Below are 16,977 nucleotides of genomic sequence, written 5' to 3' on the forward strand. Positions count from 1 at the left end.
AGTGTTACAGAAGCAGTTGCTTTCAATTACAGCCCCCTTCTGGGCAGGCCCCCTCAGCTTTACTAACACACTCCTCTGACCTGGCCTGACATCACACCATCATTCTGTCCCCTACACTCCCAAGGTGCTTTCCAGGCCAATCAAGAATCCCAGTCAGGAAGGACTTCCTAAAGAGAAGCCCAGAGGAATCTGGGTCTTCCTGGGAGAGCTAGCCAGAGAGACGGCCCAAATCAGTGGGGTGGGGGGCGTCCAAGATTTGGGGTACTAAAGTAGTGAGGGAGGTGATGTCTGGAGCAAATGTGGAGCCGAGGCACCACCTAGTGGTTCCCTCACCTCCCCAATCCTGGGGGAGGTGCGGGGGTGGGTCGGGGGTCCCCTTCTCCTCCCTCCTCCACACCCTGAAGGGAGTGAAATCACTTTTGAGTGCCAAATACAAGACAGGTATTTGGTTTACACTGCTTTATTTAATCTCTTCTCCAGCCCCTCAGTCTCCTTTTTTGAGGATTAGAAACCCAAGGCTCCCAGGGATTAACTTGCCCAAAATCACTCAAACTGGATTTGAGCCCAAGGCTCAGACTCCAAAACCCATTCGCATATTTCTACATCTCCCAGGGGTGCAGCCAAGGCAGCTGTGAGCAAAATGGGGAGCTCCGGCCCAGAGGGCCTGAGGTTTGCTGCGAGGGTGAGGTGACTGAGAGGAGTATACGGGAGAAGGTGAGCACCAGTGCCTACAAGGCGGTGGGTGTGGATGTCCCTTGTGCTTAGAAACAGCCCCAAGTGACAGAGTCTCCACCCAACGTCACAGCTCCAACAGCATTTTATTGGGATCTGAGTCTACAGTTCACGTGTGGAGGTGAGCAGCAAGGCTTAAAAGGGGGTTGTACCCCCCTGGGGACAGCTCCTTCCAAATCTAACAAAACGCCAGGGGAAACCCTCATGCTGGGCCCCCAGCCAGCCAGGCTAGTCAAATCCCAGGGGGCCCGGGTCAGTGCGTGCAGCCAAGGAGCCCATTCTCCCCCTCCCCGACACACACACACACACACACACACACACACACACACACACACACACACACACACACACACACACACACACACACGAGGAGGAAAGCTCTCTGGCTTCAGAATTAGAATTGCCCCCATCCCCTCTACCTCCACCCCACCCCCAAAAAAACAGGCTTCTCTCCCCTCCCCCCTTCACACTGGCGTGACACAATCAGGCTGCAAGGGTCACGGCCCAGGGTCCTGAGCATTTGCATACATTTGCATAGATAGCAAGGCAGGTCCAGCTAAGACCTTTTTCTAGCAAAAGTGGTTTCAGTTCGGGGCTGGGTGATTTCCGCTCTCCTCGGTGAAGGATATCCAAGGACACCAAACGAGCCAAGGGAGGTGGCAGTTTAACGGTTCCCAGGGGACAGACAGCACGGGGCCTCAGCCCTGGCGCTGGTGGCTGTGTTCCTCCCTGGGCCCCACAACTCTGGGTTTCCGCCAGTGTTTGTCCTTCTTCCCAGACCTGTGGAGAGGCATGGGGCGGGGCGGGGGGGGGGAGCAGTAAGAGGCCTTTAGACAACAACGCCACATCCACATGATGAGAAGGCGCTCCCTGAGGAGAGGGGACCCTGCTCCTCTTAAGACAGGCGACACAGGCAGTCACCATCAATCATACGGCGGGGGGGGGGGGGGGGGAGGGGGGGGGCGGGGAGGGAGTGTGGCCAGACCTGGTCTCCCAGGATGAAGGCCCCAGCTGGGCAGGCGGGAAGATGGGAAGCAATCTCTCTTGCAGGTATGGGCAGTACAGGGTAACTTGGGAGGAAAAATCCCCCCAGCACAAAAGGGGACTCCCCAGGACCACTCTGGGGTGAGCACAGGCAGCTTCCTGACCCCAAGGGAAGACAGGAAAAGTACTGGCTAGGGGGGAGGGGAGACCTAAAAGCAGAGATAAAACCTCAAACTGAAGAACACCCCGCCACCACCCCACCCCAGCTCAGGGCCCTGGCTCCTTCACACCCCTTACCATCACCTCCTGCCTCCTGCTCCCACCGACCCAACTCCCCCACAGCTTGCCCACCTCTTCTTCAGTGCTTTGTCTCCAAAGAAGTGGCTGAAGATGAAGTCCTCAAAGTCATCCACCTCATCATCATCACCTGTCTGTCTCACTGCCACCTCCTCCAGGCTGTCCTCCAAGGCATCTACAAAGTCCCGGAAGCGGAGGCGGTCGTGGCGGAAGATACCGTCCTCACCAAAGTAAGCAGGAGAAAGGGGTAGCTCCTCGGTCAGTTGCCTGGCCCAGGGCAGCCGCGCCAGGTACGTCCTCAGCAGAGAGGCCAGCTCCTGTTGCCGCACAGGGGCCAGCTCCATGCCAAAGAAGGCCAGGCCCTCCTGACGGGCACACTCGTGCACACCCGAGCAGCCCTGGGGTGCCTGGTACTTGTGCCTCAACAGCTCTGCCCAGAGTGGCAGGGGGTCATGCCTGTCTTTAGCCCCCTCCTTCCACTGAGGGTGTTTCTGCCTTTCTCTGGAGGAGTGGGGGCTGCCACTTTTCCTGGGGGGCTCCTTAGAACCCTGTTGCTTGCTGTCCTTCTTGCTAGCCCACTCCTCCACCCATGGCTTGCCCTCCTTCCACCTCCCCGCCAGCTCCCTGTCCTCCTCACCCCCCCAGTTCTTCTTCTTTTCCCGGCCAGATTCCTCCTTCTTATGTTTCCAGTGGTCAGTCTTCCGGTCCCTCTGCCCATCCCACCACTTTTCCTTTCCGCTCCACTCCCTGGAACTCTGGAAGTGAGGCTCCTGATGCCAGGCCTCTGAGGCATTGGCAGGGACCCCGGGGCGCTGGCCCCAGTTCTCCATGCCCTGCAGCTTCTGGGCCAGCCTGTGACCAACCTCGGCCAGGCCAGCATGGGCTGGGTCCCCTCGGCCCACATCCCTCAAGCTCTGCTCCAGGTCCCGCTGCACAGACCCCAGCAGCCGCCGCTGCCTCTCCAACTCTTGCCTTAATGACTGGGCCTCAGCCTCCAGCTGTTTCTTCTGCTCCAAGAAGCCAGGGCTTGGCACCTGCCCCCTTGGGCCTTGCTCCTTGGTGACCCTGCCAGCCCGCAGGCCTCTGCCCCCATAGCGACACACCCCATCTGTGCCCCGGACACAGTCAGCCTCCAGGCCCTGGAGCTGGGCACGCAGCTGTTGCAGCTCTAACTCCAGGGCCCGCTGGGAGGCCTCGCCCTGCTGTAGGGCCCCTCGGAGCCGGGCATTCTCCTCTTCCAGCCCTTTGGGCTGATGCATCAGGCTCTGAAGCTCTTCCTTCTGGGCCTGGAATGGGAGTAGGGATGGAGAGGACAAGGAGGAGTCAAGGACGACCCCAGTGCCTTCTACCCTGATTCCATTCCATCATAGACTTTATGGCCTGGGAAACTCAGAGGACTTGGTTCTCATCCCCTGCCCCATCTTCACCCTTCACCAGACCCTGGGATCCCCAAATCCCATCACAGGCCTCAGCTTCTATGTCCTTTTTAAGCATACACTTCTCCGATTCACTGAAAGATAGCCAAGATGTGGCTGTCGTTGCCCAATTTCCACCTCCCATACCCAGAGCAGACATTACTAATTGATCCCAGCACTTCTTTCCCATTGAGCCTTGGCATGTTCTTCAAATCTTCCTCCACACAATGCTCCAGGTGGACCATGCCAATCAAGCACAGGTGGCATGCCACGTGAAGCAGGTATGCCAGTCCTGGCCTAACCCTTAGCATGCAGGACATGAACAGAGAACTGAGAAGATGACTTCACTATAGTGGGAAAGGGAGGGGATCAAGGTGTGCGGGTGAATACAGGAAACTTCTTTTGGGGGAGGACACTAGGACAGACAGACACCTGGCCTAGGGAGGGTGTGTAGCCCACCCACTCCTGCTTGTGCCCACCTGCAGCTGGGCCTGCAGCAGCCGGATATCCTGGTTCTCCTTGGCCAGCTTGTCCAGCAGAAGCGCCATGTTCTGCAGGCTGGGAACACTGTCAGGGGGCGCTGAGGTCGGCAGCTGCTGCTTTAGCCCATCCTAAGGGCAAAGGAGCCAGTCACCCCCGCAGCCCTGAATCTCCCCCATCAGGCCCCTCACACCAATGGAGAGTGTCACACATGCCTGCCCATCCCCCTCAGCCTCCAGCATCTCAGTATCCAAGCCGGTATCTGGGAAGACCTGCAGGTCTGCTTCCTCCATGGGCCCTGTGGGAAAGTGAAATCCTGAAACTGGCCCCAAGGCACACAGGGCCCTCTCCTCCCCCCCCCCCACCCCCCAACACACACAGTCACCCTCCTGCCCTGGACCCGCCCTATGGCTGAGAGTCCAGCGAGGTAAAGGGTCAAGGGTCACCCTGAATAGCTGACAAGACCTATAACTGAGCAAAAAATGTACAGCCGCCAGCATCCCTACTCCTGACCCAGAGAACTGCCCCCATCAGCCTCCCTCAGGGCCGGAAGGGGACAGACACGAACCAGTCAGGGCCCGTCCTCACTCACCACTTTCAGCCTCTGACAGACCACCTGAAATGGAGACAGAGGAGTCTGGTCAGGCCCTCAGAGGAGGGGCTGGAATGGAGTGAAAGTGCGGCAGGAGGGCAGAAGAGGCCAGAGTGGAGGCTTAAGGCCTCATCAGGAGAGGGACCACTCACCGGAGAAGAGGAGGATCCCCAGGCCCAGCAGAACCAGGGCCCCGAGGAGACACATGTTGAGGGAGATGCCCAGCTCCCTGCCCGCACCCTCACCCCCGGCCTGGTCCTCCACACCCAGGGGGGCCGCAGGCTGAGGAGTGCTGGGCTCCCGGCCCCGCCGTCTCCGCAGACCCTCCACATCCATGTCGGTGTCGTCCTCACTGCTGGAGCAGTGGGCCTCCTCCCTGATCCAAGCTGGAGGAAGGGATGGGGACAGGGCAGTAAAGCAACGGAAGCGATGGGACATACAGAGAGACGGGAAACAGAAGCGAACACGAGAGGCCCCCAGCCCTGACCACAGAGGGGGCACGTGGAGACCCTGCCCACGTCTGCCAGGGCATTAGTGACCACGCCCAGTCTGGAGGCGGAAGACCAGTCCTTTCTTTTTTTTTTGAATTTTATTTATTTTTTATACAGTAGGTTCTTATGAATTATCTATTTTACACATATTAATGTATATATGTCAATCCCAATCTCCCTATTCATCACACCACCACACCACTCCCCCACTTTGCCCCCTTGGTGTCCATACATTTGTTCTCTACGTCTGGGGGGAGACCAGTCCTTTCAATCTGCAAACTACAAGAGCAGCTTTCACCCTAAAAGTGCACTCCTTCCTCCCACACGTGCCTCACGTGGAGCACCTTCCCGGCTCTGGGTTCTGCCCGAACCCTGGCCACTCCTTCCCAGTGCCTCTGCTCAGTCCCTGGCTCTTCCCGGTCCTAGAGGCAGAGGTCCCCCTGGCACCATTTCTGCTCTTCTCACCATACACACAGTCACCTGCTATCTCACCCACCCCGCTGGCTTCCCCGCAGAGCAGATGAGTCCCTCATCAGTAACTCCCAACCTGGCCTCCCTGGAGCTCCAGGCGTGGACGTCTGTCTGACTGCCTCCTGGCTACTCCCACCTGGGTGTCCCTGGGGACCAAACACTCAACACACTGCCCTCCAAACTGGTTCTTTCTGGTGTTCCCCCACTGCAGGGCAAGACGCCACTGCTCCCACCTAGCCAACCTCAGCCCTCCCTCTTCACCCCACATGCAGACAGTTCGACAATTTGACACCTAAACATCTCAACGTCACTCGCCTTGTATCTGCCTTAGTTCAGGTCTTCCTCGGCTTTGTCAGTTGCCCCCTAAACGGCCCCAGCCCCCGGCCTCCCCCTCCACCCTGTCACCCCTCAACAGAGATGGACTCATACACTCCTCTGCCACCAGCGCTGGAAACAGCCTCCTCAGCACAGGACAGGGGGTCCCATCCCTTTGTTGATGCTGCAGCCTTGGCCTGGAATGTTCTCTTCCTCCTACCCTACCGACTAAAATCCTACTCTTTGCTCAAGGCTCCACTCAAATGACACCTCCAGTGTGGCCCTTTCCCCAGCTGTCCCTGCCTCTCCCTTCCCCTCGACCTGTCCCGTGACTGACCACCCTCCCCTTCCTTTTTTGCGCCCCTCATAGGTCTGACTTGCATCTTGGCTTGGTCTAGTCCACCTCTTACATAGGCCATGAAGCCAACCTCTTTCCCCAGAGCTGACACACGGAAGGGACTCAGGGAATGAGAGTTGCATCTAGAGGCAAGAAAAGAGGAGGCCCCACGGCAGAGACAAAATAGTCGACCAGACCCAGGCCCTGCCACTTACCTGCTGTGTGACTTAACCTGAGCCTCAGTGTCCCCAGGGGTGGTGGTGAGGTTTCACTGATACAATTTAAGGAGGGCACCAAGCTGCTAAGTCCTAGGGCCTGGCCCAGAGCTGTGTTCGTAGCGATATCTACTCCCACTCCCACACCTTCTAGAAGGATAGTGACAGGGGGAGACAAGGAGAACTCTCACCTGTTTGGGGGGATGAGAGCAGGCTGTTGGGGGGACTCTGATCCTCCAGGTCCTGTGTGTCCAGTCCCAGGCCTACTGCCTCGGGGGTCTCCTCCAAGTCTCCCTGGACCTCTGTGTCTCCTGAGCCAGGGGACTCCATTCCACGATCATCACCTTCCAGGACACCCTGATGCAGACACAGCTGTGAGCAGCTCCCGGCCCTCCCCATTTCCTACCCTTCCCCCAGTGAAGGTCCTCACCTTGGCCTCAGTCTCCTCTGGCAGAATGGGTCTGGACTGGGAGCTCTCACTCTGGAACAGGGTCTCTGTGGCAGGAGAAAAGGCTAAGGAGAAACACCACTACCCCCCAATGGAATGTGCTACACGGCTCTCTGGCTCCCACAGGCCCCAACCAAGTTGGAAGGGGAAGGAGAAAGCAGGGTAGAATGGGGGAAGGTTTTAAATTGAGATTCATGCCAGAAATAAGACCAACCAGCCTCCCTCTCCCTGAGGAAACTGGGAAACACCAGAACATGGAGGAGAGGTGGCTGCGCCCCACCCTCAGTAGGGCCCTGTTACCTTCTCCATCCAAGGTCCCAGCTAATTCCTCAGCAGCTGCCTTGGAGGGGCTCCAAGGGGCCTGGGGAGCTCTCTCGGATTCTAGGTCCATCCTGGATTCAGGGCCCAGGGTCTCCACAGGCAGGTTCTGGGGGGGAGGGGCACAAGCAGAAAGGCTGCTCCAGAGGAAGGACAGCAGGACGAAACCAAGGGGTGCTCTACTGGGGTGCCTGGGACTAGCCGCACTGCTCAGGGACCTCAACCCACATCTCACAAAAATATAATACACTCTGTAGTGGGCTGCTCCAAAGTGGGGATGGGGCAGGGGTCAGCTGGCACTGCAGCATCTCAGCTCTACACAGTGTTCGGCCATTCCCTAAGCTCACTTGCTGCTCTGAGAACTTTCAGAGGCCAAGTTTCTGTTAAATGAAGAAGCACCACTGGACCAAGGCGGTGGACCACTGTACAAACCTGGTGCCCCCCACCTCCCCAGAGAAGCCGGCTAGAGCCTGGGTCTCCCTCCCCACAAGTGACCAACTCAGTTATTGGTTGGAAGGTGGGAGGATGGCAAGAGAACAAAGTCCCCTGGATGCCTAAGGATCACGGTCCCGACCGCCGCAGGCTTCCCCACAGTTGCCCTCAGAACGGGCCACCCACTCTAGTTACATCTTCCAAGCTTTTCTGGCCTTTCCCCCCTCCCCACACACTCCTCTCCCAGGAGCTGACAGAAACGTGACTCACCCCAGCCACAGCCAGACTGTCTCCCAAGGTGCTCTCAGCCCGGCCGTCCAGCCACGGCCTCTCCTTTCTCCGCCTATGCCCCCTTGACAGGCCACCGCCCGCTCATCCCATCCATGGCTCCCGCTATCCTTCCAAGAATAATTCTTGACCTTAGTATGTTTCTTTACAATTTTCAAGTCACTTTTTTCTCATGGCCCCTCCTACCAGGCAAGAATCACAACTCTCCTTTTACAGGGGACGACAGAGAGGTGAAACGACTGGCCCAAGGTACCCCAGCTGTCAGCAAAGGCACCTCAACAGGGCGCCAGGGCTCTGGCTGGGAGCGCCAGGGCTCTGCCGGCCAGCTCTGGCAGGGCGCCAGGGCTCTGCCGGCCAGCCCTAGTCCATGGGCCCTGCTCCAGCATCATCCTGAGAGCAGCTCCCTCACCCCCAACTGGTCTCCTCAAGGCCACTCAAACCCGACACCTTTAACTCAAGCTCCTCACCTTCTTCCCTCCCTGCGGTATGAACATACCAAGCCCTTGATAAACCTTGTCCAGACACTCAGCCCCCCAATCCCGCTGGTCCCCTTCTCAGTGGCTTCAGGGCGCAGCGGTCTACTGGGATCCCGCCCCACCAACTACAACCTGGACTGCAGGACCTTCAAAACGCTCTCCCCCAGTTCCCGCCCAGCCCACACAGCGGCTGCACCCTCTGCCCAAGGCAGTGATGGTCCTGACTCCCTCCAGCTCAGAGCCCTTCCACGATTTCCCATCAAAGAGGAGGCCCGAATGCCTGAGCCAGGCCCTCCAGGCTTCTTCTGGAGGTTCCCAGGCTCTGGCCCAACCTCACTTCAACACCGTCTGACCCATGTCTCCACCTCCTCCAACGGACCTCCTTGGTCTCCCCCAACACGGCTCTCCCATTGCTGCCTCAGGACCTTTGCTCATGCTGGTCTCCCCACCAGAATATCTTCCCTGATTCTCACAGCTTACCCCAGCAATTTCCTTCTTTCAAGGCATGGTCCAAGTCCCAACACCTGACTCCTGGGGCCTGATGGCCTTCTCCCTGCCACTAGAGTTCCTCTCACAGCCAGCAGGAGGTGATGCACATGATCACCAAGACCAAGGAAGGGGACAGACCCAGCAAGCAGCCCAGCCCTATAGGAACCCCCATTCCATGTGGCTCCCAGGCCTGCTTTTCCTACCTCTGAGCCGGCAAGCACCCAGCTATTATCCGAGTCTGGGCAGGAGGCCATAGTTGCTGAGGTCCCCAAGGCTACTGAGGCTGCCACCTGCAGAGAAAGTCTTTCTTAAGGACCCCAGCTCCCTTCAGGGGAGGCAGGATGGAGACAGCAGCCTCGACCGGGTTCCAAGGTTTAAGGGCTGGGCAGCCACTACCACAGCCAGCCTGGTTCCAGTCTTCTGACCCCAACACCTCAGCTCTTCTGGGCAGTATTTGCCTTTCAAATCAGAACGTACCAACAGCCACAGTGAAGCCTGCCTCTGCCAGGGACCGAAAGAGCCCTTGGTAAACTGGGAAACAGAACTGACCTTGAAAGGTCAGAGAAGCATAGGGCTGGAAGGGCTTTGGGAAAAATCCAGGCCAACTCTCTCATGTTATAGTCAGGGAAAATGAAGGGAAATGAAGGCCAGAAAATGAAGGGAAATGAAGGCCAGAAAATTGGCTGACATGACTTGCCAACGATGAACAGCTAAAAAGAGGAACAACCCAGCCCTCCCTTCACCTCCCCAGCCTTCCCCATAATCACCACCTTCTTCCCCAGAGCCTAGAAAAGAAGACTCAATGGCCTCCTTCACCCCCAAGTCACCCACCCATCACCCACCATAAGTCCTTTCTGTGGTCTAGTTCAGGGGTCTTGTACACTGGCTGCACAATGGAATCACCTAAGATTCTGATACAACTGTGTTCAAGGGTCAGGCTCAGGGAAGGATATTTTTTTAATCTCCCAAATGATTCTCATTTGCAGCCAAGGTTGAGAACAACTGGCATAGCTTAGATCCACCTCAATGTACCTTTAGTAAATCTCTTTGTCACTCTCACTCTCCATTCTAAGTTGTTTCCCTTCTTAGTAAACTCCAGAATTTCATCTTAGGGAACTTGAAGGTGACTGGCAAAAGGGATTTATGGCAGCTATCATGTATAAAGCACTTTACAGTTTGCAAAGCATGGACAAAAATCAGGGTTGTGGTCCTAACCCCTGCTAATCTGCTCTGACTTGGCCGGGTGGGCGTGGGAAGTTACTCCAGTTTCCAAAGCCTGACACAAGGCAGGATGAGAAGAGAAGGACCTACCCCTCCATCCATGGCCTAGACTACTCCCCCAGGCTGGCAATTGGGACCCGGCATAAAGGTGGAGGGATAGAGGAGCTGACCCCCTCGAATCTGGGATTGTGATCCTTTAGAGGAGACTACATGACTGCTTGTTGATGGACTAGAAAGGTGGCAAGTGGAAAAGGACTCTGAAAGGAAACCCTGGGAAAAGGAAGTGAGGCTGGGGTAGAAGTGTGGCAGTTCTACCTTGGGAAACCACCACAATTCCCCCTGCTGTTTGAGCTAGTGTGAGTCCTACATGGTCCCCTAAAAACCTCCTGTGGCCCTTGCCAATCAAGATCCAAGCCCAGGACAGATGAAGGACCCCTCACAGCATCCCCCAATACCCATGCCTCCCAGACACATGCACCCATCCCACAAGGAGACAGGAGAATGGCTGCAGTGACTTCCCCACACCACGTCCAACAGCACATCCCTGGCCGGTTTCTACAGGCATCCACAGAACCATCACTGTGCTGCCTTCTGGTCTCAGGCCCCAACCCCGCCATTCTGTCATCATCTCCCCACCCCCAGTTGCTGCGTGTGACTCTTAACAGGTGGTGGCAGGAAGGAAGTAGCAGCAGCTTGGTCTGAAGTCCCTGTTTATCCCTGGCTGTGTACAGCCTGCTCAGGTCCTCCAGAACCAGGCACCATGGCAACCAGGGTGATGTCAGACACACTGTTTCCATGGAAACCAGCAACGGTATTTGGGTCAACAAGACAAATACTTCTGAGACCCGAACAAAAGACAGTCTGTTCCAAACCCTGGTTGATATCTCTATCTTGGTTGGGTTCACCCAACATTCCAAAAGATCTCCCAGTTCTCCCAAGCCAGCATCTCACTGCCTCATTAGGAAGTTCCTTCTGCTGTTTAATCCCCACCCTTCCCTGCTATTTTCAGATCTCTTTCTTCTCATCAACCTCTTGGAAGAAAACCCACCTCCACCCCCTCCTCACTACTCCCTCTCTTTTCATTCAGGCAGGATTCAACAAAAACGTCCTGTAAGGACTGTCAGGGACTTGTGCTGTTTCTAAAAGACAGCTAAAGGGGGAGCTCTCCCTCTCTGTACAAAGCTGGGAAGTCTCATCCAGCTAATTTCAACCCCTCTAAGAGTTGTTCCCCCAAACCTCTAACGCAAAGGACCTAGGAATTGTCTGGGGGACCCAGAGCAAATTTCTGTTTTGGAAACGGCCGCCCATGATCCCCCTTCCGCCGGCCCAGAAGTAACAAACAGCTCTGCAGATCCTCGGTGGGGCCCAACCCTTCAGAGTTCTGCCCTTCCTCTCCTCCATCCTTCCTCTCTTACGGAGATCTATGGCCCCTTCCCCGCTAGGGCATTACCTGACCCAGCTCTTGCTTCAGTCTTCAGCTGAACTTGTTGCTGGCTCTCCAGCTTCACAGCCCCGAGAAAGGAAGGTCATGTGACTAAGGACTGGCCAATGGAAAGTCAAGTTCCCTGAGGGGGCGGAAACTTTTGGCCAATAACAGCTAAACTTGAGAGCCAGGGGTGGAGAGCGGGTACCTGCAGAGCCCCTAAACCTGGGCTTACCTCCCGGTGGGACACTGGACTTCCAGCAAACTGAATCCTGGGTCACCTTCCCTCCTTTCCCAGTGTCTAAACAATTTCTGGAGGGAAGACCCAAAACTGAAAGGCAAGGCGTGACATCTCCAGGACAAGGAGCCAGGTTGGTTCCAGGACAGACAGAGACAGCTGCAGGATGGGGGAGGGGAGAGTGGCAAATTATAGGTTGGAAATAGCCCTCCTGCCACTCTCCTTACCCTGCTCCGGTGCGGATTAAGGATGCCGCTGTTTTTTTTAAAGGGGGATGGGGGGGCTGAAAAGCATCCAAAAACGAAATCTGCTAGACCAAGGCAGCCCCATCCCCCACCCCTGGAGCTACGCTCGACCCCTAAACCAAATAACTCGGGAGTGGGAGTGCGGGCGCTAACCCCAGAAGCTCTAAAGGCAGTTGTCTCCCTGAAGCCTTGGAGCCAAAGCTCCTGCTTGGCTCCAAGCCTGGCCCAGGAACATGCTCAGAAAGGAAAGTTGTTTCTCGCAGCAGGGACACAGGGCGAGAGGTGGAGCCCAGAGGCCTCCCTGGGCCCTGCGGCTTGTACCAGGGTCAGCACAGGGGCCCGAGTCTTTCTGCCATTCCCACCTCCAGGGACCCTGAGGGATACCTATCCTCACCCCGCAACCATCCTGACCAGCAGTGCCTGCTTCATTCCAACCCTGTGCACCCCAGCAGCAAGGAGTCCTGGTCTGGATTTTCCAAGTCATTTTATTAACCCAACCGTACAAAACTTTCCCCACCACGTCTCTGCCACCCCCGCTTCCTTCCAAAAAGCAGTGGACTGAGAGGGAGAGAGGGACTGAGCTGACACGCCCACCCCCCTGCAAGAGCCATCTTACCAAATGCAGAGATGGGGGAGACCACAAAAATAGCAACCGATAAAAGAGGGGCAAACAGAACCACAAACACAACACAAAGCTCAGCAGTGGTGGTGGGGGGGGCTGCCATCTCTGCTGTTCCGCGGCAGGGAACACTGGAGAGAGGCCCAGAGGCCTCTCCCTTCTTTCTCACAGCCTCAGAGGCTGCATGCTGCACCTGGGCAGGCAAGAGTTCTGCAGTATACCTTTGTCTTCTCTTCACACCCTAGGGTCCCGGGAGAAGTGGGGGCAGGGGAACACCAGCTCCTCTCAGGGCCACACCCCAAGCCTGCCTCCCCCACCCCACTGAGGAATGTGTGCACGAGCTGTAAGGAAGAGACAGCAGCTGTGAGGGGCTCCTGCTCAGGCCGCTGGCCCATCTCTGGCAGGCAGTGCTTACAAAATAAAATAAAAACAAAGCCCAGTGCAGGACCCTGGCTGAGAGGAATGAGAACAGCTAGATCACCAGGCCGGAGAAGATATAGAGAATAGCAGGGAGAGAGAAACAAAAAACATCCAGGCTCTGGATTGCATTTTAGTACCATGGCAATAAGGGTCCTGCCACCTCCCCACCCACAGGCAGGGCCAGGGATCCTTTCATCAGGAGAAAAAATGAGGTATAAGGGCTCTGCGCCTCTTCAAGCTTTCCTTCAATCAAGCCAGGGAAGCAGGGAAGTAAGGGCGCCAAAAATTGAAGACCAGCGCTGCGAATAATGTGCAACAGATGGGGGGGTGTACAGCCAGAGTCCAGGCTTCCAGGACAGTCCAAACATGAAATATTCTGCTCTGTCAGACCACATATCCCAATTTTTAGCAAAAATATTGTCATTAGGGAAAAAGCACAAGAGAGTCTGAGAAAGGACCAGTGACTTTGGTATGAGGAAGGTATGTCCTGACAGCATCTCTTACCTACTGTCTTGAAGCCCCAAATCACCAAGAAACTGCCATAGCCACGTACTCTCCTGCTTCTTCAAGCTATTTGGTTCTCTGAGGGGGGAGGAGTTGGGTAGGTCTTGGAGGAGGCAAGGGGAAGGTAAGAAAAGGGGAAAATCTCCATTTATTCTCTAAAGCTGTTTCCCAGCACCCATGAAAGGGCTACTGCAGAGATGGGAAGAGACCCCCAACTCCTCTGGCCAGAAACCTTTAATACTGGACTCCAAAACCTAAGGCTGGGGGGCTAGATAGGAGTGTTAGGCACAGGTGTCGGGGGTATCCATCATCTGTAGAGGGGACACCCCTGCCCTTCAGGTCTTCCTCCAGCCTCTTTTCTCTTGCAGCCACACCCCTAGGCCTCCAGAGACAGCCACCAAAAATGGCTCTGCTTGGCAGGGCTTTGGTTTCCTGGACCTCTGTAGATGTCAACACGTAAGTTTCCAGAAAAGTGAGCAATCCAGGCTCTTCTGCCTGCCCATCTCAGTTCCTTTTCTGCCCCCAGGAGACACTGTGTTTCTGCCCCATGGGGATGGGAAGCCAGTGGAAACAAGGACCAAGAGCCAGACAGGAAAACCACCACCCTGGAAGAGCAGGGAGGAACGTATGCACTTCCTGCGCACCTCGCCAGCATCACCCATCGTTAGCAGCCACCAGCTGCCCCATGCCCTCGCGGATGTAGACAGACTGGATCTCCTTGGTCTTGAGGCAGAGATCGCAGGCCCAGACAGCAGAGGCCTCAGTGGTCAGCAACCCATAGGCGCTCTCAGTCATGCCCGTGCACTCGCGGTGGAACCACTTCTGGCAGGAAGCCTCACACAGAATGGCATCTTGGTCGTCGTTCACCTCACTCCGACAGGCACCACATGGATACACCAGGCCTGGGGGAGGCTGGGGCCCTGAGCCCGCACTTGTCTTGCCAGGGGGTGCCAGGCTATTGGCATCTGGGGTGCCCCCACCCCGCCCACTGCTGTTTGGGGGAAAACTGGGCTGATTTCCATTAACAGCAGCAGCCGGGGAGCCTGAGTGGGGCTCCTGGGGAAAAGCAGTGGGAGCAGGTGGATTTAAGGGCTTCCCCCCATCCTCACCACCAGGGCCAGGAAAGCCAGGGTCCGGACCAGGGAAGGGACTTGTGTTGGGGGGCAAGCTGGGGAGGCCCTGACCAGGTCTCTGGAGAGGAGAAGGACCAAAAGGTGCCCCTGGCTGGGCAAAGCGTTGAGGGAGAGAAGGGGGGCCCAGCTCCCCTCTGGGAGGCTGTCCCATGGTGGGTGAGATCATGGGGCCAAATCCCCCCACGGGGCCTGGCATCATCTGCCCACCAGGCGGGCTAAAGTTTTGACCCAGAGGCTGGTTGAAGGGTTGGCTGGGAAAGTTCATGTTGCCTGGGGGAGGGTAGCCAGGGCCCTGTGGGGGCATGTTGAAAGCAGGGCCCATGGGGTTGGGAGGGAAAGGGGGGGGCTGTCGACGAAGAGGCTGGGGGCCTCCTCCACCCCCAGTGCCATAGCCTGGGGGTACCTGGCCTGCCATGCCCCCCTGTACACGGAAGCCCCCAAAGGGGACAGGACTGCCCAGGAATGGAGGGGCTGCACCCCCCACCTTAGGGGCTCCGAAGTCATCCTCAAAAGGGTTGGATGCGACCAGGTGATCGACCATGGGAGTCGGGGGTGGCGCAAACTCCGTCAGATGTGAGTATGCAGGGCCCTGGGGGAAAAGAGGAGGGAAAGAGGGTCATGGAGGGAGACGGAGAGCTAAACCAAGAGAGCATCAGAAACACAATACACATTTTTGGAGGCTGGTACTGGCCAGCTCAGATCTTAAATCAAGATGGACCTTAGAATGCAACAAAGAAACTGAGAGTGGAGAGCAGAACCAGCATAGTGCAGTAACTGTGTTTTGAAAACAGGCAGAACTACGCTGGAATCCTAGCTCTGACACTGAGTAACTTCAAGGCCCTGGCACAGGCATTTAACTTTTTTAAGCCTCAGATTCCTCATCTGTAAAATAGTGACAATGTCCATCTCCCCAAACTGCTAGTTTTAGCACAATCCCTGACACTTAGAAAAGGTTCAGTAAGTGGTAGCTGTTAACATCATGTGGGAAACACGACAGCACAAACGGGGGAGAGAATGTTTCTAATCCTGACTGATAAGACCTTTGGTCAAACCATCTCATCCCCACCCCTACCCCTAAAATCTGTTATGAAGTTGAAGGAAAGGACCAGAAACAGAACAAGAAAGACAACTTTCTCTTCTCCCCGCGGCTTATGCAAAGTAGAGACATTGGAGGGGCAGAGCCCAAAGGGGCTACTAGGAATTACCCCTGCCACCAACCACCATTCACCTGAGTATTTGACTTCCTTCGCTTCTTTTCTGGGCTCTTCATTTGCAGACCTGGAAAAGTAGTAAAACGCAGACACAAGTTTCCCTGAAGTTTTCCCCAACCTCCTCTCTCGCAGCCATGATATAAGGAACTCTTCTAACTTCACTATACTCTTGTTTATTTACTTCACAGATACTAACAATGGTACACTTCGAAAAATAAATTGGACGCTACACTCTCAGCTGCCTCTTCCTTCAAATGAGACGCCCCATCTCTTGATACCCTCAGACTCCCAAGTGGCTCCTGAACTCCAGGTGCCCCAAACTCTAGGATCCGCAATCTGTGAACCCCTGCCCGCAACCCCTGGAGGGCTTCACCCACCCATCCTTTTCACCTGAGCCTCCCCGCCCTTCAGAGCCCTCAGCCAGAGGACCACCACCTCCCCCGCCCGCCAGCCCTCCCTCCGAGCTCCCCGACTTCTCGGCCTCGCCAGCCCCAGGCCCCCTCAGCGCTCTCACCGGCCTTGCCCTGCTTCCTCCCGGTGCTGGGTGGCGCAGGGGGCGGTGCGGGGCCGCCACCTCCCTCCAGCTTGTCCGGTGGGGGCGGCGCCGAGGCGGCCATGGAGTGGGGGACCGGGGTCAGCGGCGGCGGGGGACGGACGCGCCCTGGGGTTGCACCATGGCCCGGAAGGGGAGGCTGGGGCGGCGCAGGCCCCCGCGCGGCAGCAAGCCGGAGGTGCGGCGAGGCGGGGTCGGCGAGCCCGGGGGCCAACTGCACTCTCGCCCAGCCTTACCGCCCGCCCGCGGCCGCAGCCACAGGAACCGGAACTCGGCGTGGCAGCCACCACTGCGCACGGCAAGGAGGGGGAGCGAGGCCCGGGTCACACCCTCCCCCAAGCGCCGGGCGGGCAGGGCGGTACCAAGGCACGACCCTGGGGCGGGGGGCCGTCCCAAGCCCGGGAGCGCCGCGTGCCCGCTCACTAGGGCAGGCGGCGGCCGTGGGCTCTGCGGCTGGGCCGTACCATCCCCCGCCGAGGGGCCGCCGCAGAGGTGCGCGAGGGCGTGAGCGCGCGCCTGGGAAGCCCGAGCCGCCTGGGGTTCGGCCGGCCGCGATCCCACCCCGCCGCCGCGGCCCCAGTTGCAGACACGAACACCTCCTTGGATGATGGCCCCGCCCTCCCCACCCCG

General features: G+C 57.1%; 1 protein-coding gene across 3 annotated transcripts; it reads right to left on the minus strand.

The window, feature by feature from the left end:
* Nucleotides 1-799: 799 nt before the first annotated feature.
* PBXIP1 (PBX homeobox interacting protein 1) lies at nt 800-16,748 on the minus strand. 3 transcript variants are annotated; one of them, XM_079913679.1, is made up of 13 exons: nt 16,309-16,748; nt 15,812-15,861; nt 15,068-15,172; nt 8,984-9,070; nt 7,078-7,204; nt 6,760-6,824; nt 6,521-6,686; nt 4,653-4,886; nt 4,501-4,524; nt 4,124-4,206; nt 3,908-4,039; nt 2,068-3,299; nt 800-1,512 (listed from the first exon to the last, which is right to left on the minus strand). In XM_079913679.1, exons 1-13 carry the CDS (start codon nt 16,409-16,411, stop codon nt 1,431-1,433), a joined length of 2,490 nt encoding a protein of 829 aa, XP_079769805.1. In that variant the 5' UTR covers nt 16,412-16,748; the 3' UTR covers nt 800-1,430. The 3 variants fall into 3 exon arrangements, with proteins under 3 accessions (XP_079769805.1, XP_079769803.1, XP_079769804.1); XM_079913677.1 differs by lacking the exons at nt 15,068-15,172; nt 15,812-15,861; nt 16,309-16,748 and adding an exon at nt 11,452-11,523; XM_079913678.1 differs by lacking the exons at nt 8,984-9,070; nt 15,068-15,172; nt 15,812-15,861; nt 16,309-16,748 and adding an exon at nt 7,798-7,922.
* Nucleotides 16,749-16,977: the final 229 nt, after the last annotated feature.

This window comes from Stenella coeruleoalba (assembly GCF_951394435.1).
Source record: "Stenella coeruleoalba genome assembly, chromosome: 1".
Classification (NCBI taxonomy): domain Eukaryota; kingdom Metazoa; phylum Chordata; class Mammalia; order Artiodactyla; family Delphinidae; genus Stenella; species Stenella coeruleoalba.